The 26,913-nt window shown below is 37.6% G+C and overlaps 1 protein-coding gene and 1 pseudogene across 3 annotated transcripts; one reads left to right on the top strand and one right to left on the bottom strand.

Moving 5' to 3' along the window:
• The first annotated feature begins 1,274 nt into the window (after positions 1-1,274).
• On the top strand, positions 1,275-26,913 carry LOC114268470 (uncharacterized). 2 transcript variants are annotated; one of them, XM_028209653.2, is made up of 3 exons: positions 1,275-1,652; positions 1,746-1,834; positions 26,562-26,913. In XM_028209653.2, the coding sequence occupies exons 1-3, from the start codon at positions 1,478-1,480 to the stop codon at positions 26,691-26,693; spliced, it is 396 nt and encodes a 131-aa protein (XP_028065454.1). In that variant the 5' UTR covers positions 1,275-1,477; the 3' UTR covers positions 26,694-26,913. The 2 variants fall into 2 exon arrangements, with proteins under 2 accessions (XP_028065454.1, XP_082778696.1); XM_082922570.1 differs by lacking the exon at positions 26,562-26,913 and adding an exon at positions 20,895-21,816 and having other exon boundaries at positions 1,365-1,652.
• On the bottom strand, positions 14,171-16,363 carry LOC145823178 (delta(24)-sterol reductase pseudogene; annotated as a pseudogene). Its single transcript, XR_014365424.1, has one exon. The product of XR_014365424.1 is annotated as a delta(24)-sterol reductase pseudogene (transcript).

Below are 26,913 nucleotides of genomic sequence, written 5' to 3'. Positions count from 1 at the left end.
TATACTTTTATAAAAAATTAAAAAATAATACCTTAAAAAATGCATGTGTAGTGTCATGATTTATTATAGACAAATAATACATATATTTTTAGATAAGTAGTTATTGGAGATTGTAAAAGTTATAAATTATAATTTAAAAATACCTAAAATTTGTAAAGTCTAAATCACCGAACCAATTGTATCCATCTATCAACTTGCATGATCTATTCAATCCAAATCTGTCAAATCAATAGATGGATACGAATTAATTTTTTTCAAGGGAAAATTGGTCTAGGGTCCCTCTCCCACTTTTCATAATGGAAGAGATCCACAATATTATTTTATGATGTCTAAGGTCCCTCAACTCCCACACCCATATATCACAGAGAAATTTGACTGAAATCAAACCTCAACTTCCCACTTTTCTCTCTCTCTCTCTCTAGAATACATACACAAATATATATATATATATATAGCTTCAATGGTGGTGATACAGAAAGGATTTGTCAAAACTTCCTCCATGCACTCAGCAACCGAGATTGGCCCACCACAAAACTAAGCATATACCACTGCCAATCATGACTTCAACTTCCCAGCTTATTCAAAATAAAAAAATAAATATATAAGTTGCAACAAGAAACTATTTAAACATTTTGGGACTTTTATGGAAATTGAATTGGCCATTCTCTTTTCTTAAAATTTCTATAAACAAAGACGTGCATATTAAAATCTAAAGCAAAACACTCGCTTTCATGGACACACATACACATATATTTCCGCAAACACTGAATCGACATTACGACAGCAACAGCAAATCCAAAACCAGACGAGGACAAAGTGGAAGCAAGGTTAAAAATATATATATATATATATATAATTGTAGACCTTGATGATGCCTTTGAGGTGCTTAACAAGTTCAGAATCCGAAGAAGGCTCGTGAGAATGCTCTGAATCAATTGCTTTGGAAATCAGAGAATTTCTCTGGACCAACCCAATTTTCTCTGAAGCAGAGCACTAGTCCTCATTGTTGTCTAGAGAAATTTGAAATTTTCTCTGTGATGGTCCAGAGAAATTTAGAATTTTCTCTATGATGGTCCAGAGAAATTTGGAATTTTCTCTGTGATTTGTCCAGAGAAATTCTCTGGATCGAATTTTCTCTGGATTGAATTTTCTCTGGATTGATGTTAAGGGACCTTAGACATCATGAAAATATTGAGGGTCCTTTATGCTATAAAATCTTAATACCAAGGAACTTGAAAAAAATTCCCCATTTTACAATCTACCTAAATTTAAACGAATTGCGGATGATATGCTTTTCCACCAACTCGATCCACGTAATGAGTCTATATGTTTTTAGATTTTTGTTTATTTTATAATTAAAAAAATAAAAAATAAAAAATAAAAATTAAGGCAATTCGGATCTCTGGGATTTGGAGCTTGAGGTGTTTGTAGAGCCCGTTTTTAGTCCTTGGGTTAATGACAGGAGGAGAAGAAACGTATGGCTCCGACAAAGAAAGGCAAAGCTAAGTGTAACCCGGCCGAGACGACTCAGTCTCATCAGCATGCCGCCTCTGTAAACCCCAAAATCCCGTCATGCCTTCGTTTTCTTCCTCCTTCTTCCGTCGCCATCACCATCCACGCCAAGCCCGGCTCCAAACTCGCCACCATCACTGGTTCTCTCTCTCTCTCTCTCACTCTCTCTCTCCATATGTATAATGTACATATAAATACAAAATAAGGTTTTTGAAGGTTTCCTATAAATTCAGATTTCAGCGACGAGGCATTAGGAGTGCAAATTGACGCCCCTCCAAAGGATGGTGAAGCTAACGCCGCTCTTATTGACTACATTAGCTCTGTAAGTCTCTCTCTCTCTCTCTCTCTCTCTCTCTCTCTCTCTCTATCTATATATAATGTATATATATATATATATATCAATTCTATATTACCTGTATGCATACATATATGTGTTTTTATCTATAGGTAAATTAGAGATTTCTAAATGCTATCTAACTAAACAATTGGGCTTGGAGAAATTGAAGCAGAGTTACCCGTGTTTGATTGGGTATTGGAACGTCCAGTCTCTGTGCATATTAATGGTTTGATTTGATGTTCATATAATCTGTTTCAGTCTTGTTAGGAAGTGCGAATTAAGTAAATGTCAGAAAATTGTTTTATTGGAACATTTTGCTTGTACATTGGAATATGGAAATACTTGATACATTTCTTTGTGTATGCTCTGATATAGCGTCAGAGGTGGAAGGAAGGGTGGGTTATTTTACGTTTTTTAGGGAGACTAGAGTGTCCTCTTTTCATTCAGACCGAACAAGATCTAAACTCTTTTGCTACAAACGGGACTTTATTAAGATCATAGGGCACACAACATTTTGTCTAGGAACACACATCATCCCAATTGGCTTAGCTGTTGTTTCCTATCCTCACCAATGGGTGCTAAGAAATTTCGTTTTGATCTTATCTATTGTACCAAACATAGATATGGGCATGCTGTAATTGTACGAGTTGTAGTCTTATTGCTTAGCCTCTAGAAAACTATCTCGGGAAACCCAGGGGGTCTAGAATTTTTGGAATCCAGTGGTGGGGAGGTTAACAAGACAAAAATGACTTATAATAGAGACTACTTCACCTTAAGTTAGGATTACGATTAGCATGTACTAGACAATACTTCTTATTATCTTTCGTTGGAGGTCCATTTTATGTACTTATATGACATTAAGCCCCGCTTAATGTTTTTTAATGCGTGAAATCTCACACCGAGTCAAAAAACTTTAAATACCTATCACTAAAAATCAGAGTCATACGAGACTCCCTGTAGCATGAAGGTGTTCTACCTGTTGTCGAGAATAAATCCCATCCAAACAATGGAAGCAAATAAAATATAAAATGGTCACAAGAAAATAAGAACAAAGATTTTACGTGGTTAAGCAAATTACCTACGATCACGGTGAGTGAGAAGCAATCCACTAATAGTAGAAAATTACAATGGTGAGACAAATACAACTCCTTGGTGTCCCCCCCCCCCCCTCTCGGGTTATTGCTCTCAACCTCACACCACCACAAAGGATACACATTGTCATCACACAATACACACTATTTTGTTCCTCATGTATGAAACCCATTGTGTATTCCCTTTGACCAGTATATATTACTCTCTGTGTATCACTTCACTCTCTTACATACTAAGCCACATCACATCCCTTTTATAGATACACCATACACTGCTTTTTGATCTCCCAAAGCTACAACACACCTCATAAATCTAGACATGAGATAGACCAACTTCCCCAAGCCAAAGACAGCTACTTGTCCTCACCAAATATAGGTAATCATTTGACACGTATTTATGCACTGTTCACTTTTCATGTTCTCAGCTCTTTGGATGATCAAGTGCTCCAATTTTCAAGACTAACAATATTTCTTCTTCCAAAAATTAGCTTCCAGAGAAAAACATGTATGGCTTTCCTAAGAAAAATATGTATACAATTCACCTTCCGAAGTCTGCTGTAGCCGGCCCAATACACACACACAAAAACAATATATACCAAATTTGAACTGTACAAACCTCCAAGAAAAACTATTTATTTATTTTTCTATGGATAGAACAACCCAACAATCACCCCTTCTGTCCATGAGAAAAATTATTGTGTTTGCACCACCTCATTCGGGTGCTAATTCAAAAACAGTAACCAAGTTCTTTGCAAATGAGACCATTTTCTTGATGGACACTTCCTCAAATTTTCCTATTTTTTGCCCGAAAATTCCTTGTGAATAATTGGTTGCTTCCTACCATTTTTGTAGTTTTCTTGACTTCACACTTGTATACCCATCCGCCTTTGTATAACTTGCTTGTTTGCTTGGTGTTTGACGGCAGTCATGATTATCAAAATCCCAATCCGGATCTACGACTCTAGTTGGGCTAAACGATTCAGATCAAACTAGGATTTTAAATTTAGTAGGATCTTAAAAGTGACTACGATCCTAGTCATAAAATCGTGTAGAATCGCACTACGATCCTGATTTTACTATGACCCCGATCTTACCAAAAAAAAATCCTATCATTTATTTCTTATATATGTATGTATTTATGTATATCTATATAAGAAATTTGACTATAAATTCTTTTTACAAGCATCTCTTCTAATTTATGATAACATAGAAGATGTATTATATGAAATTAATCATTTTTCTTTAATGATTTTACAATTATTTAACATACATTGCCATTGTAGATAATTTGTCATTTTATTTTACATTAAAAGAGAATCTTACGATCTTCAATCTGATTCTACGATCCAAGCCATAGGTCCCTTCCAACGATCCTACATAGAACCCCGATTTTAACAACCTTGATGGTAATACCTTGTGTCATAACAACCCCTTCAAGAAAATAAAGATTTCCAAACATTTTTTCCTTCCAACACCGTTCTACTTCCTTACAAATACCAAGGGCTCCAACTCTTGATGAAAACTTGCAACCATTAGAATCCAATATACTGAGAGATATTAAATGTTTTCTTAAACCGGGCACATGCCTAACCTCGGTTAAGGTCACAACTCTTACATCAAGCAAGCGAAATTGAACCGTGCCAATAACAACCTTGTTCAATGTATTGTTAGCCATCCTAGTAGTGTTAGCATTGCATGCTTGATAAGAAGTAAAAACTTTTGGGTTGCACACATGAAAAGGACATCCAGAATCAAGTATCCAATCTGAATTTTTCGTACTTGAATTTGGGAAAACCGCATACAACTCATCTTCATTTTGGTTGGAATCCACCACTGCGGTAGAGTTCAAAGACTTTTCCTTCTCCTTTTCCTCCTTGAGTTTCCAAGAAACTTGACCACATGACCCTCCTTGTCACAATAATAGTACTTTTCATGTAACCCCTTGATTGTGAGCGGCCCCTTGATTGTGAACGTCTCCATGACTGCTTGGCTCCACCATGCTTTTCCATTGTTCTCCCTCTAGCCGGACCATCATCTGATGACACCAAAACCCTTTCACTTGAACTTTTCTCGCTTTCTCTCTTCATCAGTCTCATGGGATATGAGAGCCATGACCACCTCATCAAGCTCAAGATTGTCCTTCCTGTACATCAACGTGGTGCTCAAATGCTCATTTGATGATGGAAAGATACCAACCAGAGAATTGCCTAATCCTCTTCTTGGATTTTTGCACTGATAATATCCAACTTTGTCAAAGTTTAGTTGAACTCATCAAGATGCTTTATAAAATTCGCACCTTCCCTCATTTGAAGGGCGTACAGTTGTTTTTTTCAAGAATAACCGATTTGTAAGTGACTTTGACTGGTACCTACTCTTCAACTTCGGCCAAAGCTCCGCCGGATCACTTTTGGTGATAACCTCCCTACGTGTGTTATTCCTCAAATATAATTAGTTGGTTCTATTGGCCCTTTTTCGCTTGCCACTTCTCCATCATATTTTCCCTCATAACCTCGCCTTGATATAAGTTCTTAGGAATAAATTTCACCCAAGCAATGGAAGCAAATAAAATAGTCACAAGAAAATAAGAACATAGATTTTACATGGTTCGACAAAATGCCTATGTTCACGGTGAGTGAAAAGCAATCCACTAATAGTAGAAAATTACAATGGTGAGACACCTTGGTTTTTTCCCACACCTCCCTCACTGTTATTGCTCTCAGCCTCACTCCCACAAAGGATACCCACTGTTTTTTTTTTTTTTGATTGGCACTCGGGTGTCCAGATCAAAGCCTGACTAATCCCCAGGGGTACACAGGCCCTCGACAAGGAGTTTCTTGCAAGTGCACCACGGTTAATTCAAGGGTTGTCCCCTAGTCTGATGGCCTCAAGGAATTGTTAGCATCCAAGAAGTTTCAAACCCTGAATCTTGGAGGGAGCACACCCCCAAGACCTAAGGCCTTGGCACCAGGCCAACTCCTTGGGGTTACAAAGGATACCCACTCTTATCACACAATACACACTATTTTTTACCTCCCGTACAAAGCCCACTCTGTGTATTCCCTTTAACCCATGTATATCACTCTCTGTATATCACTTCACTATCTTACACACTAAACCACATCACATCCCTTGTATAGATACACCATGCATTGCTTTTTGCTCTCCCAAAGCTACAACACACCTCATAAATGTAGACATGAGAAAGACTAAAAAAAACCCTTTGGACTTCCCCAAGCCAAAGACAGCTACTTGCCATCACCAAATATAAGTAATCATTCGACAACATTTATGCACTATTCATTTGTAATGGCCTCAGCTCTTTGGATGATCAAGAGCTCCAATTTTCTAGACCAACAATATTTCCTCTTCCAAAAATTAGCTTCCAGAGAAAAACTTGTATGGCTTCCCCTAGAAAATTAGATGTGTGGAGGATGGTTTTTAATGGGTGTTCACAGGGGTGTATGGACTTGCTCAATTTGTGGAGCGGCGGCTGTTTCTAGAGGAGTTAGAGAGTGTTTCTTTTCGCTAGGCGTTGTCATGGTGTGTGGGCGGCGACTTCAATATGGTGCGGTGGCCGACGGAAAGGTCGGGAGGGGGTCGTTTGACGGGTATCATGCGAGTTTTTTCGGATTTGATTGATGAGCTGCGTTTGTTGGATTTTCCTTTATAGGGGGGGATTACACGTGGTCTCGGGGTCGCGTTTTTTCTCGGATTGATTTTCAGGGGCAGTTCAGCGGCGTCTGTCTAGGCTGGTGCCTGACCATTGGCCTATTCTGTTGGATGGTAGGGGTATTTGGAGAGGCCCTTTGCCGTTTCGTCTTGAGAATATGTGGCTTCGTTTTGATGGGTTTGCAAATAAGGTAAGGCAATGGTGGGCAAGTTATGTTGTGTTTGGATCTCCAAGCCATAGGCTGGCTCTGAAGTTAAAAATGCTGAAGGCGGATTTGAAACAATGGAATAAGGAGGTTTTTGGTCATTTGGATGGGCAGAAGGAGGAGGCGTTGGCTCAATTGTAGGTATTGGATTATGTGGAAACTGATGTGGGTTTGTCTGATGAGGAGGTGGTTCATAAGGAGCTCATGCGGGCTGATTATGTTCGGATTGCTCAGATGGAGGAGGTTAGTTTTAGACAGAAATCGAGGTATTTGTGGTTGAAGGCAGGGGATCGCAATACAAGTTTTTTCATCGGATGGCAAATGCCCATCAGAGAGTGAATCAGATTGGGAAGATTAAGGTGGATGGGGTGGAGCTAACGGATGAGGAGGTTCGGGAGGGGATTGTTGGTTTTTATGAGCTTTTGTTTAGGCGTCTAGTAGAGGGATAGCGCCCGGGGGTTGATGGAGTGGTGTTTAGTGGGCTCTCAAATCTTGAGGGGTTGGAGCAACCATGCTTGAGGAGGTAGTGGGTGCTTTGAAGGGGATGAGTGGAGATAAGGTTCCGGGGCCAGATGGTTTCATTATGGCCTTTTTCCAGCATTGTTGGGAAGTTGTTAAGGGGGATGCCATGGCGGTTATGGGGCAATTTTATCAGACAGGCTACTTTGAGGAGAGTTTCAATGCGACTTTTATTGTTTTGATTCCTAAGGTGGGTGGGGCTGAGGATATTCGCCACACAAAGTCCCATAAGGTGGGTGGGTGGGGCTATGGATCCTAATGTGATGGTGGCTTCATATTTGGGTGGTGGAGGTGAGGCGTTGGTTTGGGATGTAGTGCTTCGTCCGCAGACTCAGGATTGGGAGCTTGGACAGTTGGTGGATTTGTTGGCATTTTTGTATGGGGTTCGGCTTGGCCGTGAGGAGGATGTTTTGGTTCGACGAGCTCCTTGTGCGAAAGGTGTTTTTTCCGTCTCGTCATTTTATGGGACTTTGTGTGGCGATGGTGGGAGGTCTTTCCCTTCGCGTCATGTGTGGGTTTCTAGTGTTCCGTCGAAAGTGGCTTTGTTTGTGTGGACGGTAGCATTTGGTAGGTTATTGACTATTGATAATCTGATTCGTCAGCATCACATTTTGGTGAATTGGTGTTGCATGTATTGTGCGGATGCAGAGACAATGGATCATTTAATTATTCACTGTCCGCTTGCTTCTTGTCTGTGGGCGCTTGTTTTTTCTTTATTTGGCATGGTGTGGGTGCAACCAAAGCAAGTTCTGGATGTGCTTCGGTGTTGGGGGGGTAGTCGAGTTGGGAAGCACCAGAGGAGAGCCTGGGCGTTAGCTCCTTTGTGTTTGATGTGGCTGCTTTGGTTAGAGTGGAATCGTCGGGTTTTCCAAGGAAGGGCTCAGTCGATTGTTCAGCTATAGTCTCGTTTTTGTGGTATTTTGTACAGTTGAGTGTCGGGATGGGTAGATCCTAATTTATTTGCTGTTTTAGACTTTGTGAATGATTTAGTTGGTTAGGTCCCTATTTGAGGGTTCGTTTTTTGTATTTGTTCGGCATCTCCTTGATGCTTTCTTAATAAATCATTATTTATCAAAAAAAAAAAAATCACCTTCCAAAGTCTGCTGTAGCAACCCCAATACATAAACACACAAAAACAATATATACCAAATCTGAACGGTACAGCCTCCAAGAAAAATTATTTATTTATTTTTTTGTGGATAGAAAAACCAAACACTACCATGGTCTTGGGCATCTATTATAGAAAGTTATCTTCTTGGATTGTTATCTCCTCCTCAGAAAGCTCTCATTGTTGCCAAAGCACCAACATGCCAAGCGTGCATCTTCGATTTGACATGATGCATGGTGGCTTCTGTAATTATAACCTCACGAACCACCTCAAATAGAGGGGAGAAAGAGAGAAGATGAGCAATAATCAGAAGAAAAGGAATTTTCAAATAGACGGTTTCAGCACAACATGGTGGTTGATCCTAAGTGTGACTACATAAATAGGTTATAGAGAAAATTTATACAAAATTTAAGCACATCAGGTTCTCTCTTCATCCTTGGCTGTTACAAAGTGGAAGAAATTACTAGTTTTGAGGTTTTTTTTCTTTTTCTTTTTTTTGAAATTGAGAATTTTTTTGAATCGTCTTTGAAACTGAGAAACTTTGCAGTTTTTGTAATGACCCCGTCCCACATCAGGAGTTTGCAGTGGTGAGCTTGGGTATTTAACTAGGAACAATGAACTTAAATGACATCCCTTGGCTAGCCCTTTTGGGTGAGTTCCTGTAGTTATTACTTTGGTATTAAAGCTGACCCATGCGCATTGCGCACTACAGCGTGGGCTCAAGGACCATCACCGTTGTGAGAAATTTTTTCTGTTTTCAACTTAGAAATTTCATAATTTCGAAATTGAGAAAATTTCTCAATTATTATTATTATTATTATTATTATTATTATTACTATTTTTTTTTTTACATAATAATTTCATTTTAAATATGGATCTTATTTGATAGATCTACAAATAGGTTCCAAAATTATTAAATATTTTAATTCAACATGGATGTGTAGATCTAAACTTATGATATTTTAAAGTTTCAAAATAAATGCCACTCATAGCTTTGCGCCACTTGCATTGCTGAACCTTAAATTCAAGGGCAAAACCGTTTGAAAGTAATTGGTCATTTGAAAAAAGGATATAAGCTGCCAAGTAGTTTTTAGTATGGGATATTATCGGTTAAAGAAGAACATATGGTCAAAGAACTTCCAAACTCTTTCCTTCCCAGCAAATCTTCAGAGAACTTCCAGTCCACCTTAGCATAAAGTCTTCTTTAAATTAAACTTGGAAACCACTTATTTTATGCAATATGTTTAACAATCGTTGACATATTAACCTTGCAAAGGATTCTGTTAAGGGTATTTATGTCTTTGTAAAATTAATATATAGTTAAAGGAGCTAATATTTGTGATTAAGCTCTCTCATTGGTGTAGAACCAAAAACACAAACGGTGCAATCAATTATTAATGTTGTTTTAAAATTCTTTCAATCAATTATTATTCATTCAAAGGTAAAAGTTCCTTCACACAATCCCATATATATAGGTAAATAGCTTCAAAAACTAATATGGAAATAAAGCCATAAAATCTTATTAAATCAAAATTCTTGTTAATGATAAAATTCAATAATTCTTCAAATTATTGTCATCTAATGCCTTTTCGATCCCCATCATTTCCCCGATTATAAGAAACTCTCCTCCGGAGAGTTGTGAAGATAAAGGTACTCCATGAGATGAAGCTTGTGCTGGCAAAACAGTTCTTCAACCAATATTGCATGTGATTGATGAAGTGCAACCACCACAAGGTGATAGTGAAAAAGCTCCATGGAAGAGGGCAATGTTGCGACTACAAGCTAGTAGTAGGAAAGAATTGGCTCCTGTTAACAAATCAACAGGCACGATTGGCGGTTTCAGGATGCCTTGATCAATTATCATATCTTCCACATAAAAATTTGGACCAATATTTAAATTTAATGGTAAATCAGTAAAACATGCACTAGGTCCATATTCAAGAATTGCATAAATATCTCCATTAAATGTTAATGTGAATTATTTGGAGGAAGAAGAATCGTGATGCACAGGAATGACAATAATGCTATGATCACAAAAAGAAGCTAGAACATTCTTAAGAGAACTGTTAAAATCAAGTGAAGGCATAGGATTAACAAACTCAAAAGATGTATGATTAACAATAATGTCTGTTGAACTCTCATTATCAGGCGAAGACAAAGAGTCAACTAACTATGAAGCAAAATGATCAACATTAGCATCAAGGGGGTCTCCACATAAGACAAAGAAACAAGATCAACTGGCTTGGGAATAGAGGATATTTCATACTCACCAGTAATCTCATCCACAATAGAATCAGTGACTAGAGCATCATCTTGCATAGTTACCATTGCAATAGGTTGTTTCTCCAGCGATGTTTCAACCTTAGGCTCGAAATGTTCGTTGTCCACTGAAACCATAGGCTCAAGGGATGCATCACTAATGGAATTTTGTAACCATGTGACACCCTAATAGCAATCGACTTAAAATGACGAGCCTTTCAAGCGAGATAGGGTCGTGACACGTGAGTGAGGATCGAACCTCCAAGTTTCATTTTTCATGTGTCAAAGCACTATGTGAAGTGTACAATTTGAGACACCTGAATTCGACTTCGAGCTGTTTTCAGACTCGATTGCGATTTGTGCTTCTCCTCCACAACTTGGATTCTACTTCCAACGAGTTTTTTGACTGTTGATCTGACTTTGCGAATCTGAGTTCAAGTTATAGTTCGCAGCCTATTGCGAATTGATCTCAATGTCGCATGTCTCTGATTCTAGATTTGACCTCTGATTTCATATTCGGTTGTGCAATTCTATCGCTTCGATTATTTTGCTTTCAAATCTGATTCTATGATTGTCAGAAAACAATGCGAACCCTAACTGTAAGTATAACTTGTTCAAAGTTTGGAAAACAAAATGGTGAACTGATTTTGCAACTTGGTTACAACTTTTGAATCGACTTTGCAATCTTCAAGTGGCTTCTCAGTTCTTGAATTCTGACTTTGATTTCTGGTTTGAGTCCAGTAGAATGCTGTTAGCTTCGGTTTCGTTGTTTCAATAGTGTCACAATCATGTCCGCTGGTTCAATTGTCCCAATTGGCTGTGATCTAAATACTGTACATCACAAGTTCCTTATTGTCCTTATTCCATGTGTGTCCTCTACTGCTTTAGTTTCTTGCACTACGGGCAATTGGGGATGAGATCGAAGAGGTAGCTGTGGTAGAGCATTTTCTATGAATTCAGGAGAGAATGCGGATATGAATCCTCAATTGGCATATTTTGGTAAATTGGTGTTGTTTGTGTTGTGGGGATGCGGAGACGGTTGATCGCTTGCTTGTTCATTGTCCGGTTGCATATCGGTTGTGGAGCTTGATTGTTGCTTTGTTTGGTATCGTTTGGGTGCAACTAGGGTATGTGTTGGGCATTCTTCAGAATTGGGGTGGGGCCAAGGCTGGGAAGAGGCATCGAAAGGCTTGGTCTCTTGCTTCCCATTGTTTGATTTGGTTGATTTAGTGCAATAGGCGTGTTTTCCACAACGCACGTCAGTTAGTTCCTTGGTTAGAGAGTAGGCTTTTGTTGGTATTGCATAATTGGGTTGTGGGTTCAGTTGATCCCGATATTTTGGTTTTTGTAGATTTTGTGGAGGATTTGCTTAGTTAGTTTTGTTGGCCCTTTTGTGGGTTGTTTCTTTTTTGTATTCGTTGCATTGCCTTATGCTTTTCTAATAAAGTTCGCTTATTTGTCAAAAAAAAAAAAAAAAATGAATCCTCAGGCCTCGTTTGGGAACAGGCTAATTTAGTAACTTTTTGGCTATTTGGCTAAAAAGGTAGGTAAAAAAAACTTGTATGCTTGGGATGACTTTTTGGCTAATTACGAAAAGATGTGCAAAAAGTAGAGAGAAAAGAGAATCTTTGACTTTTTGGTATGGGTTGTTGGCTTTTTGGCTAATTTAGTAACTTTTTGGCTAATTGGCTAAAATAGCCTCTTGCCAAACGAGGCCTCAATTGGAAAAACCAATGATAAACCAAAATCGAATGAATGAGATTGAAGAGTTGAGTAACCAAGTTTCTACCTTAATTGGGAGAGTGCAATGGTTGCAACTTCTTTTTGAAGGTAGAAATGGTTCTAAGGATTATCGAATTCGATTTGATGAAGAAGTTGATTATGGGTATGAAGAGGAACCAATTTGTTGAGTTGGCGTTCATAGGTTTGATGATGTTTCAATCTTTTATTCTTATGATGATGACAATCAACATCTTGTGGATGGGGGGAGAGGATATTGGAGATGAAGTACATGACAATGATGGTGCTTTTCTTGTAGATGGTGGGGGTGATATTGGCTTTACTCTTACATTGCTTTCCATGGAAGAAGTGGTTGCAACCCAACCGTTAATCTCTTTTCTAGACTCCAAAGGTAGTTATGAAGGAGATTCATGAAGTTGAGGTTCCATGGGTGTGGAATGATCTTTGCGTTCGAGAAGCATCTTTCGTCCTACCTTTGGTGCAGGCTTTGAAGCACGGGGTGCGGGTGCGGGTACAATACGTGTATGCCGATACGGCAAATTCGCAAATTCTTAAAAAAATAAAATACGGGTACGGTTGGGGTACGTCGAATATTTTTTTTTATTAAATTTATAGCTAAAAATCTGTTAAAATGTATGTATTATTGATTGATGTTTTGATATCTATTACAATGATTCATGATTCCTATATATAGAAGAGGGTGAGTGTGTAGTAGGTGAAGAGTAGGTGAAGTGGAGGTGGTAGTGGTGTAGTGGGTTAGGTTTAGTGGAGTAGGTGAGGTGGTAGTGGTGTAGTGGGTTAGGTTTAGTGGAGTAGGTTTAAGTGGGTGAAGTAGGTGATAGTGAAATTCTAACAGCCCCCCGCAAACTCAAGGAGGATAGAAACTAACCAACTTGAGTTTGGAGAGAGGAACAAAACAGGAAAATACATAAAAATAATAAAGGATAGGAGACACTGTATGGTCGTGTCAGACCATTGGTGAAGACACTGGATGGTGGTGTCATAACGTTGTAGAGGACACTGTATGGGGGTGTCATAACGGTGTAGAGGACACTGGATGGTGGTGTCGGACCGTTGTAGAAGACAGTTTATGGGGTCATGTCGGACCGTTGTAGAAGACAGTTTATGGGGTCATGTCGGACCGTTGTAGAAGACAGTTTATGGGGTCATGTCGGACCGTTGTAGAAGACAGTTTATGGGGTCATGTCGGACCGTTGTAGAAGACAGTTTACGGAGTCTTGTCGGACCCTTGTAGAAACTAACCGGAATCTATGTCGGGACAGTTTACAGAGTCTTGCCGGACCCATAAAGGAGCTAACCGGAATCAATGTCGGGACAGTTTACAGAGTCTTGTCGGACCCATAAAGGAGCTAACCGGAATCAATGTCGGGACAGTTTACAGCGGAATCAATGTCGGGACAGTTTACAGAGTCTTGTCGGACCCATAAAAAATACACTGTATGATGGTGTATATAGGCTGCCCAAATATAGATATATATGGATATATATAGTGAGCCCTCAAAAGTCGCGCCCTCAAAAGGCGCGCCCACTTTATCAAAGGATGTGCCATGAAAAGGCGTGCCAGTTTGTCGGGCGTCAAGAGGCGCGCGATGCGCGTGGCTGCCTCGGCTATTTAACCAAGACGAAGGCAGAGGCTGAGGCAGAGAAAAACTGAGAGAAACCTCTGAAAAATCCTTCGTGTTGCTGAGAAAGATAGTTCCGTTTGCGGGGAGAGATAGTCTGTAATACTCTGTTGCCCAGAAAATAGTCTGTAACACTTGGTTGCCCAGAAAATGGCTTCGTCTTCCCGCGGTCTGCTCACCCTCTTTCCCGACCTCAACGAGTCAACAAGAGAGATTACTGGAGCGGTGGCACTGGAACCTCAACCAAGTGCCCCGGAGTTTGCTCCGTTGAACTTTCCGATGCGATCTGTGGAGCAAAGAATGGCAGTGCTGTCGGATGTGGAGGCCAATCAGTATACGTTGAAGGCATGTGTGGAAAGCATGACGGCGGTCACAAACTTGTCGAACCGGCTGCAGAGTAGGGCAAATGAGGTGCAGCAGTTAAACTCCCAGCTGGCTCTGCTCCAACGCATGTATAAGGATGCGCGAGCAGAGATAAGCGTGCTAAGGGCAGAAAACAAGGAGCTGAAGCGGAAGGCCACCGTTATGTTCCGATTTGGAGGTCCTCCATATGCTGCAGTGGAGGAGTATGGGGGCATGAACGTGCTCGGTGGACAAGGAAACACGGAGACCGGACTGGCACGGGACGCCCAAGATAAAAGTAAGAAGAAGAGACCTGCAGTAGAATAGAGAAGGAAAAGAAAAATCCCACTGTGGGTGTGGTTGTTTTGTTTGTATTTTTTTTTTTTTTTTTTTTTTTTTGTGTAAAATGGTGATCGGGGTGAGGCCCGATATGAATAAAATGAGTTTGCAGTTCGTCTTCTTCCTCCGTGTTTTTTTTTTTTTTTTTTTTTTTTTTTTAATAATAAAATAAATAAATAAATAAAGAAAATAAAAGAAAAGAAAGAAAGTGGAGCAACGGGTGAGGTGCAAAAGGTGATGATAATGTTTTGTGAGTGGAGAATAAAGAAAAGAAAAGAAAGGGATGGTGTGGTGTGGGTGGTGGAAAAAGAAAAGTGGGAGAGAGAAAAAAGCATGTTCTTGTGAAAGCCCACCACTCGTGAAGATTCACATCAGGAATTTCAGCTTTAGGCCTTCTTGCAAATTCTTTCTGAATTGGAATAAGCTTGATCTCAGCAGAAACAAGAAGCCCCAGTGTTCCCTGAGACCACGGGATAGCATAGAAAAGATCACAATATTCATTGTCCTTTGTAGCTCTAACAACCTGCCCATCAGCTAAAACAATCTCATAGGCCACAACCGTATCAGCAAACAGGCCATAGATATGGGAACTTCCTTCAATACCGTAGCCATTGATGAGGCCACCAACAGTCAGATCATCAAGTTCAGCAACAACTGCAAGGGCAAGATTCATCGGGACAGTAACCCTGGTTATCTGCCCCATGTTGACCAGAGGCTCAACTCGGGCAATCATTCTCTCTCTATCGATTTCGAGGATATTTCGGAATGCAGAGAGATCAACCTCAAAATGCCGAGCGCGCTTGTAGTCCACATTGCGCATTCCAACAGCAATCCAGGGTTTCCGAGCTGTGCAGACAAGGCCGTCCTTGGATGGATTCCTCTGTTTGAGGCGTTTCACTACTTTCTTGACATTTTCATCATGTTCCTTCTGACGCTGCTTGAAGGACTTGCACTCAGATCTGGCGTCCCCAAGATATGTCATGAAGTACAATGTGAAGGAGATAGGGAGGACAACAAAGATAACCAAAATCCATCGGAACTGGACAAAATAGTCCACCCAAATCTTCTTCCTCTTGGGGCGTAGTGGGGCCTCAAGATCTGACATTGTATTGAAAGAAGTGACTGAGAGAGCAAATGCAAATGCTATAGTATAGTGCAGACGCAGAGGCTTTCAGATGAGGCTTGAAACGTAGACTGAGATGGGTTTTGGATGAATCTGGACCGTTGCTTCACGGGTTGGGTGACGAATCAGTTTGTTGAGGAAGGAGAGAGAGAATTAGAAATTGTGGGTTTGTCCGGCGGACGGCCAAGGCGAGGCTGCTGTCCGCCGGTGAAGCGGAATCACTAAATTCTCAACCTTGCTCTGATACCATGTTAAAATGTATGTATTATTGATTGATGTTTTGATATCTATTACAATGATTCATGATTCCTATATATAGAAGAGGGTGAGTGTGTAGTAGGTGAAGAGTAGGTGAAGTGGAGGTGGTAGTGGTGTAGTGGGTTAGGTTTAGTGGAGTAGGTGAGGTGGTAGTGGTGTAGTGGGTTAGGTTTAGTGGAGTAGGTTTAAGTGGGTGAAGTAGGTGATAGTGAAATTCTAACAAAATCTAATATACAAATCAAAGTTTCAATATCAAAACTGAAAAAAGAACTTGTCTAAAAAGTTATATAATTTTTTCTTTTTTTTTTTGATTGTCTAAAACAGGATACAAAATAGAGCAAACCATGACTTATGGGTAAAAGGGCATACCCGGTATGTGTACCGTTGTACCGGTACGCATACCGGCACCCGCACCCGGTACCCGTACGACACCATTTTTGGGGTACTCGTGCTTCATAGTGTGCAAGTTAGTTCACTTCATGTTGAGTTAATACCTGAACCCACTTTGTTTAAGAAGCATGGTACTTGGCACCTTTTGATGACATGCATGAAGGGCTATTTTGGTGATGTCTTGTTTCACAAGCGGCATGCTACATGGATAATTAAGGGATTGCGAGGACATTTAAGAATTTTTGAAACTCTAGAGTCTGAATGGGACTCAGTGGGAGATTTGAGGTGATTTGAGAACTGGAAAATTGTTTAAATTAGAAGTGGAGCTATGAAACTTAATGCTTGGAGGAAAAGACAATTTTGGAGATATTGAACCAATATAGGAGGTTTCAATTACGTGATCTTTAGCTAATAATCTCTATTAGTGGGAAGGAATCCATTGGAGTTGGTAATGTAGTTGGGGAACTTGAATGGACATATTTGAAGAATGATTGTTGGAGGTGGCATTTTACCCCAAGTCATGATAGAGTTAGGATTTGTGGAGGAAAGGTGATTTGTTGGAATTTTAGAATTATTTTATTGTTCAATTAACTGGTGGTATCATGTGTGGTTTGTTGTTTTCAAATAAGTATAATTAGGCATACTAGGAGAGTAGGCATGTTTGTTTGGACGGATTGGATAAGGGGGATTGCAATATAATGGATTGTTAGTCCTAGAGGCTAGAATAAATAGTCCCTAGACTATTTGACTGAAAATGATGTTTATTTGATTATTAGTCCGACCTTCACTTTGCTAACCAAATGGTGGACTAGTAAATCTATTGGACATGTAGTCCAATCCCATGAAACAAATGCTACCTAAGTGTTTATGATTTGGGGGGAGATTAGAGTAGTTGCAAAGTCTTACCAGAGGTATGTTAGGGTTCCTTGAACTAGAATTGATTGAGGTAGTGAGTTGACCCATAGGTGATCGTTATTTAGGTTTCATGAGTTTTTAGTGATTTTCAGTTATTTGGTTAACCGTCGGGGTTTTCCTAGGTATGGTGCCACATAGATGGGACCAAGGTTTTAAAAAGTAGCAGCATTCGTTTTGCAACACCATTACATAATAGTTGTGGTGGTTATCACCACGTATTACAGTTGCTATAACAGTGACATAAATTCACAACTGTAATGGTGAATGAAAAGGTCGTAATGTTCATTACATTGTCGCTGCAACACCGTTATGGACGTTACGACAATTATGCTTTTATTTATATTTTTTAATAAATTTTGTATATAATGTTATTTTCTCTTTTTATTTTCTAGTTACATAAAACTTAAGTAAAGCTCTTATTTATACATGTTTTTGCAAGATTTCATTATTTTTTCACTTAATTATATTTGAATATACTTATATTTATTTCTGTTGCGTTAAATTTATTGAACAAACTTAAGATTTCATGTTATGTAATTTTACATTTTTATGTTGACATTTTTTATTGGATGAATTACACTAACGGTCTCTGTAGTTTAGGACTTGTGTCACTTTGATTCCTGATCTTTCAATTGTGATGTATTTGACATTAAATTTTGAATCTTGTTCCAAATAAGAACAATTGGAGACATTGTTGCTCTATTTCAAGGGCAAAGTTGTCAATTTAATAAAATATAAACTAGTTTGACAAAAATAAATGTGAAAATTATTTTTCAACTTTTAAAAATTATTTCTACCCACCAAAGATAAAATTATATAAAATGGATAAATCTTTTACATTTTTATTTTTTTACCAAATTAATTTTTAGTGTGTTTGGATGATGATCATGTAATGGTTGGTTATTTTTATTAATATTTTTTTTATGGTTATCATGAATAGATGGTTGTATTTTTTGTTAACAGATATTTTTGAATGGTTATCATGTAATGAACGATTATTAGTCTTTTAATATGTAATCGATATGTTTAATATAAAATGTTTTTAATTTTAGATTTTTTGATTTAATGGATTGGTTTAATAATCACATTAAAACTGTCACCATGTTTGACTTTTGAAAAAAAATTAAAAACAAATTATTTTTATATAATTTTATCTTTTGGGAGGGTAGGAATACAATTTTTTATATTTATTTTCGTTTAATTAGTTTCTGTTTTTTCAAAAATCAAACATGGCGACAATTTTAATATCATTATTAAACAAATCCATTAAATCAAAAAATTCAAAATTAAAAACATTTCATATATTAAACATATCGATTATACATAAAAGCCTAATAACACTTCATTACATGATAACCATAAAAAAAAAATTTGTTAGTCATTTATTACATGATAATCATTAAAAAAATCAACAAAAGCAACCAATCATTACATGATCATCATTCAAAAACATACTTAATTTGGTAAAAAAATAAAAATGTAAAAGATTTATAATTTTATCCTTGGTGGGTAGAAATAATTTTTAAAAATTCAAAAATAAAATTCACATTTATTTTTGTTAAATTAGTTTATATTTTATCAAATTGACAATTTTGTCTGCCCTTATTTGAAACAAAATTCAGAATTCAGGGTCAAATATATCACAATTGAAAGGTTAGGGACTAAAGTGACACAACCCTCAAACTACAAGGACCGTTGTGTAACTGGCCTTTTTGCTGGAAATTTATGTTAATGCATATAATAAGATAGTGGCATATGATAGTGGTGTTGGTGGTAGATAGTGGCATGTATAGAATATGATAGTGGTGTTGGTGGTAGATAGTGACATGTATAGAATATGATAGTGGTGTTGGTGGTAGATAGTGGCATGTATATAATATGATAGTGGTAGATAGTGGTAATATATAATATGTAAGTGGCATATAATGGGTTATAATGATGTTTGTAATATCTCCTATATAAGGAGTGTCATTTGGTCTTGTAAAATAAGAAGTTTTGAATATAACAGAAATATATTCCTTCTTCCTCATATTTTTGGAGTTCTTCTTCCTCATATTTTCTAAGTTGGTATCAGAGCTACAAAAAAACACAGCAGCCCTAAAACCGTCATAGCCATGTCGGAAGTCACGTCCGAAACCACTTCAACCCTTGCCGCTACCATTCCGGTGAAAACGTCCAACTCTCACTCTGTCCAAATTACCACCATCCGCCTAAATGGTGATAATTTTCTCCGCTGGTCACAATCTGTCCGGATGTATATCCGTGGGCAAGGAAAGATCGGTTACATCACTGGTGACAAGAAGACTCCTGCTGTTAATGATCCGCTGTTCGACAGTTGGGACGCTGAAAACTCCATGGTTATGACATGGTTGGTCAATTCCATGGAGGAGGATATAAGCTCTAATTACATGTGCTATCCTACTGCACAAGAATTGTGGGATAATGTTAGTCAGATGTATTCTGACCTAGGAAATCAATCTCAAGTTTTTGAATTAACTTTGAAGTTGGGAGAGATTCGTCAAGGAGATGATTCCGTCACCAAATATTTCAATTCGTTGAAAAGGTTGTGGCAGGATCTTGACATCTTCAACACATACGAATGGAAATCGGTTGACGACTGCAACCACCACAAGAAAACTGTGGAAGACAGCCGTATTTACAAGTTTCTTGCCGGCCTCAACATTGAGTTCGATGAAGTGCGAGGAAGAATTATTGGCAGACCTCCTCTCCCATCCATTGGCGAAGTATTTGCCGAAGTCAGAAGGGAAGAGAGCCGAATGAGCGTCATGCTTAAGAAAAAAGGTACTGGTGAATCAATTGAAATTTCTGCTTTAATTAGCGATGCTGCGGCCAACAAGGCTGCAAATTACCAGCGCAGGTTTGATGATAAGCCACGGGTCTGGTGTGATTTTTGCAACAAGCCTCGCCATACACGCGAAACGTGTTGGAAGATCCATGGCAAACCTGTCAACTGGAAAAGCAGCAAACAAGGAGAGAAGAATCGTGGCTTTCCTACCGCTAATGAAGCCGATTCAGGTCCCTTCAACAAAGAGCAGATTGATCAACTCTTAAAGCTGATAAAATCCAACTCCTCATCCGGTACTCCTAGTGTTTTGTTGGCACAAACAGGTAGAAATCCTAAAGCCTTCTCTTGCCTAAACTTCTCTCCGTTGATCATAGATTCCGGTGCCTCCGATCACATGACTAGTTTTTCCCATTTATTTAATACCTATTTCCCTTGTTCTGGTCATGACAAAATCAGAATAGCCGATGGTAGTTTTTCACCTATTGCAGGAAAATGATTTATTAAACTAACTGAGAAAATTAATCTCAATGCTGTTCTTCACGTCCCCAACTTAGCCTGTAACCTTTTGTCCGTCAGTAAACTATCTAAGGATTCTAATTGTCGTGTTACATTTTTTGAATCCCATTGTGAATTTCAGGACCAGAACTCGGGGATGATGATTGGGCGTGCTAGGATGCTTGAAGGTCTTTACTACTTTGATGAAGTACCTGTTAGTAATAAAAAAGCTCAGAGCTTTAATAGTACTAGTTCAATCTCTGTTCGAGAAAAAATAATGCTATGGCACTATAGGCTAGGACATCCTAGTTTTCTTTATCTGAAACATTTATTTCCAGAATTATTTAAAGGGATTGATTGTTCTTCTTTTCATTGTGAAAGTTGCATTTTTGCAAAATTTCATCGCTCTACTTATTTGCCAAAACCTTACCAGGCTTCCAAACCTTTTTATTTGATTCATAGTGATGTTTGGGGCCCTTCTAAAATCACTACTCTTTCTGGTAAAAGATGGTTTGTAACATTTATTGATGACCATACCCGCTTATGTTGGATTTATTTGATGAATAAAAAATCTGACGTGAAAAATTTATTCACAAATTTTTACAATATGATTGAAAACCAATTTCAAACCAAAATTGGTATTTTACATTCTGATAATGGAACAAAATATTTCAATGAGCAGTTGGGTGAGTTTTTGGAAAAAAAGGGGATTTTTCATCAATCTACATGTCGGGATACCCCTCAACAAAATGGCATTGCAGAACGAAAAAATAAACATCTACTTGAAGTAGCACGTGCTATAATATTTTACATGCATGTTCCTAAATATTTATGGGGTGAAGCAATTTTAACAGCCTCTTATTTGATAAACAGGATGCCTACAAAGGTGTTAACATACAAAACACCTTTCGATTGTCTCAAAACTTTTTTCCTGACACGAGGTTGTTTTCTGATTTACCCGCCAAAGTTTTTGGATGTACTGCCTATGTTCATGTTCCTAGTCAATTTCGTTCAAAACTTGACCCCCGTGCTATAAAATGTGTTTTTTTGGGTTATTCCTCAAACAAAAAGGGGTATAAGTGTTTCGATCCTCAAACCAAGAAATTTCATGTGAGTATGGATGTGTCATTTGTGGAAACAAAATCCTATTTCCCCAACACTTCTCTTCAGGGGGAGACAAGTGGAGTAGAAGACCGTTTTTGGGATATTTCTATCCCGCTCCCCAATGTCATTTATCCTACACAAAAACCACATCTGTCTGATAATGATCACTTAGGAGAACCAAGTTCTATGGTGCCTAGTCAAGAAGATTCTTGTTTAGGGGGAGAAGTACTACAAAATGATCTAAATCCTGAGCTTCAGGTTTATACTAGGAAGCGATTTCATCTGAGGAATAATGACCCGAATGTCCATCCTAATGACCCGAATGTCCACCCGAGTTCTGGCATCGAAATTTTAGGTAATCCTATTCCTTCTATTTCCGACCTTGATGTTCCTATAGCAATAAGAAAAGGTGTCCGAAATTGCATTAAACATCCTATTGCAAATTACCTCTCCTATCAAAGACTGTCTAAAAACCATAGAGCTTTCACATCTAGGATTTCACACTTGTTTGTTCCAAGGAATATACAGGAAGCATTGGATGATCCGAATTGGAAATTAGCAGTCATGGAGGAGATGAATGCTTTAAGGAGAAGTGGTACTTGGGAGATAGTTGATCTACCCAAAGATAAGAAAACAGTTGGGTGTAAATGGGTGTTTACGATAAAATGTAACGCAGATGGAAACGTTGAGAGATACAAGGCGAGACTGGTGGCTAAAGGCTTCACTCAAACTTATGGGATCGACTATCAGGAGACGTTTGCTCCTGTTGCTAAAATAAATTCCATCAGAGTACTGTTATCTCTTGCAGTAAATTCAGATTGGCCTCTACATCAACTTGACATTAAAAATGCATTTCTCAATGGTGATCTTGAAGAGGAGGTGTTCATGAGCCTACCGCCGGGATTTGAACAGATACTTGGAAGCGACAGAGTATGCAGATTGAACAAGTCATTATACGGACTCAAACAATCACCAAGAGCGTGGTTTGAACGCTTTGGGAAGGCAGCTATCAGTTGTGGCTTCTCGCAGAGTCAAGCAGATCACACAATATTTTATAAACATTCAAAAAACAGTAAAATTGCAATTTTGATTATTTATGTTGATGACATCATTTTAACTGGTAATGATGAAGCAGAGTTAGCAGCCCTCAAAGAGAAACTCGCAAAAGAATTTCACATTAAGGATCTGGGAGCCCTCAAGTATTTCCTCGGGATGGAATTTGCAAGATCCAAGGAAGGTATATTCGTTAATCAGAGAAAATATGTTCTTGATCTCCTTGGAGAAACAGGTATGCTTGGTTGTAAGATGGTAGAGACTCCGATCGAGCCTAACTTGAAGTTACAAGCTGCTAAGGCTGAAGAAGTCAAAGAGAGGGAACAATATCAGCGACTTGTCGGGAAATTGATTTACTTGTCTCATACGCGGCCTGATATTGCCTTTGCAGTCAACATGGTAAGTCAGTTCATGCACTCACCAGGGGCAGAGCACTTTGAGGCCGTTTATAAGATCTTAAGATATTTGAAAGGAACTCCGGGGAGAGGCTTACTGTTCAAGAAACATGGACATCTTCAAGTTGAAGTATATACAGATGCAGACTGGGCAGGAAGTGTTACAGATAGGAGATCAACATCCGGATACTGCTCCTTTGTAGGTGGGAACCTAGTTACATGGCGGAGTAAAAAATAGAATGTGGTAGCTAGAAGTAGTGCAGAAGCAGAGTTCAGAGCTGTTGCCCATGGAATCTGTGAAGTAATGTGGATTAAAAGAATTCTTGAAGAATTAAAGCTTTCTCACCCGACACCTATGAAGGTCTATTGTGACAACAAAGCAGCTATATCTATAGCTCATAATCCAGTTCTACATGATCGCACAAAGCATATAGAAGTGGATAAACATTTCATCAAGGAGAAAATCAATGCTGGCATAATCTGTATGACCTACCTTCCAACAGGTGAACAATTAGCTGATGTGCTTACGAAGGGACTACACAAGAAGCAATTTGATAAGCTGACTAGCAAGCTGGCTATGGAAGATATCTTCAAACCAGCTTGAGGGGGAGTGCTGGAAATTTGTGTTAATGCATATAATAAGATAGTGACATATGATAGTGGTGTTGGTGGTAGATAGTGGCATGTATAGAATATGATAGTGGTGTTGGTGGTAGATAGTGGCATGTATAGAATATGATAGTGGTGTTGGTGGTAGATAGTGGCATGTATATAATATGATAGTGGTAGATAGTGGTAATATATAATATGTAAGTGGCATATAATGGGTTATAATGATGTTTGTAATATTTCCTATATAAGGAGTGTCATGTGGTCTTGTAAAATAAGAAGTTTTGAATATAACAGAAATATATTCCTTCTTCCTCATATTTTCGGAGTTCTTAGTGGTAGATAGTGGTAATATATAATATGTAAGTGGCATATAATGAGTTATAATGATGTTTGTAATATCTCCTATATAAGGAGTGCCATTTGGTCTTGTAAAATAAGAAGTTTTGAATATAACAGAAATATATTCCTTCTTCCTCATATTTTCGGAGTTCTTCTTCCTCATATTTTCTAAGTCTTTTTTTATTTTGAACTTATGTTTATGAGACTATTATTTTTAATATTAAACATACTTCATTTTTTTTTTTCTTAACAAATTAGAAGTTATCCATAGTCTAATTAGTAAAGCAAAGAAAATTAAATAAATCTAACAATAGGAAAATAGTGACTTAAAACTAATATAAAAATTAGTATATATACAATGGAACATGTTTAAAACTAAACAAAAATACTAAAAATCATTTTGAACCTCACCAAATGTGATTATGAAATAAAAATATGCGTATCGGTATGTTTTCCTAAAGATGTGCGAAGAATTAAAAATTTCACGGTTCCGGTTGCCGCCACCGTTATGCTATGGTTATTTAAAACCTTGGATGGGACCGTACTAGTCCGCTTTGGTAAGATTGAAGAAAATGAAAGTATGGTTCTAGAACATGTTAGGAGTAAACTTACTTGAGCTAGTTATGTGTATGTATATTCATGTGAAAGTGCAGATCTATGGGCACAATGTAATGTTTGGTGCCTTTTTTGGAAAATTTAACTCGCTAATTCAGCAATATGGCGTCATCTAAGAAGCACATACACTTCTAAGAAGGTGGCTTGTAGTGTTGGACGTGTTGAATATTGACACTCATCAAACACTTTTTAACACCTATTGGACACATGTCCAAACGTGTCTTGTTTTTAAAAAATTTCCACTATTGGACATGTTTTAGAGACTTGGGAACACGTCTATTTGTTAGACAAATATGAAAGACAATACAAGTTTGAATAAAATAACTTGAAAATCAAATGATTAGAAAAAATATATGTAAATTTTATATTTGTTATTGTCCTTCAAACTTAAAAATTATAGGTAGTGTTTGGTAGAGTTTTAGAATTATAATTTGAGAATAGAGTTGTATTTTGAGTTTGTGAGTTTTGGAATTATGATTTGAAAAAAGAAAATTTGTTTGGTTATGAGTTTTGAATTTTTGATGTGACATGTGAAATGAGAAAAGTTGTTTGGTTATAAATTTTGAAAAGAGTTTTCAAAATTTAATTGAAAAATGTATAACTCATAACCAAACACACAATTCAAAATTCTATTAAAAATTTTATTCAAAACTCATAACCGAACTCTTTTTAAAATTCAATTTGAAAAAATAATTTGTCATTTTGGTCTAAAAAAATAATTTCTATATTTAAAAATATCAAAAACAAATATAATTTTTTTTTTTAAAATAACAGGTGGCGAAGAAAAAAGAGTACTGTTCCAATCAACCGACCGGATATCCGGGAAGATGTCTGGGCAGATGACCGAGTAGGCAAAAAATTCAAAAATTATCTGCTTTACTAAACATGTTTTTAAAATGTATTTTGAAATTGATTTGGAATCATGATTTGAAAACTCAAACCAAACATAGCATTAGAATGTAAGAGTGGAAATTTTAGAAAACTCTACCAAACACAGTCATAATCTTTGAATTAAATATTCATATGTGGCATATGATAATTGCTTATTGTTATGTATGTCATATAATGAATACATGAAACTATATGGCATGTGTCCTTGACGTGACCTTCACCTGTTGTGTTCTATATTTTTTCAAAGCTTCCTTGTCATCATGTCTGTGTTGTGTTTATTGTCATGTCACATGTCGTGTCCATGCCTGTGCTTAGAGCATCATGCTTTGTAAGTTGGGGGTCTAGTATATAGTTTTTGTTCTTGAGGAGCAAAGTTTATGAGGAGAGATTGGTAAAGCTTCTGATTATGGGGTTTCAGGAATTTGACTGGAATTCTTTTTTAGGTTCTTGATCAGTTATTTTTTCATAGATTTTGGAGAAATCATGCAAGTGTGATTTCTAAAATTTTTCCATTTTCTTTGATGTCTTTGTGCACCAATGTAGTGCTAATTTTGTGTGGAACCACATTATTTGTTTTTCTTTATGTTCTTTTATTTTTTTATGGCCTTTTCCATTTTTATTCTGTAGGAAATTAATACTACTTTCACATTGTTAACATGTGGTATGAAAAAATTTGAACAATGCTCCACTTGATAATTTTTTGCGTATTTATTTGTTCTTCATTGAATCTTTTTCTCTGTGGCATATAGCAATGTTTCCATATGAAGACACTTGACAATTTTCATTTCCTTCATAAACAGGTTATTGGGGTGAAAAGGAGGCAGGTTTCTATAGGTCATGGTTCTAAATCAAGGGACAAAGTTGTAATTGTGGAGGAGATAACTTTACAGAGTGTTTTTGATGCTTTGGATAGAGTTTGCAAGAGTCACTAATGGAAACAAACACGAGCTGTGACTTCCTTCTATGAATGTTATTTGTTCTCGAAGTTTATCTAGTTACCCCCAACAATGAAGGTTGTGTCTTTAAAGATATTAAATTATTTGCTTGTTTGTCATAAAATTTTCCTCCGACATACATACGTAATATCATGGTGATCGCTCATACTAACATGTATATATATATATATATATATATTTGACTTCTTTCTCGCAA

This window comes from Camellia sinensis, chromosome 4 (assembly GCF_055761805.1).
Source record: "Camellia sinensis isolate YWXY chromosome 4, ASM5576180v1, whole genome shotgun sequence".
Lineage (NCBI taxonomy): Eukaryota > Viridiplantae > Streptophyta > Magnoliopsida > Ericales > Theaceae > Camellia > Camellia sinensis.
This window is presented reverse-complemented; position numbering and strand designations above follow the sequence as displayed.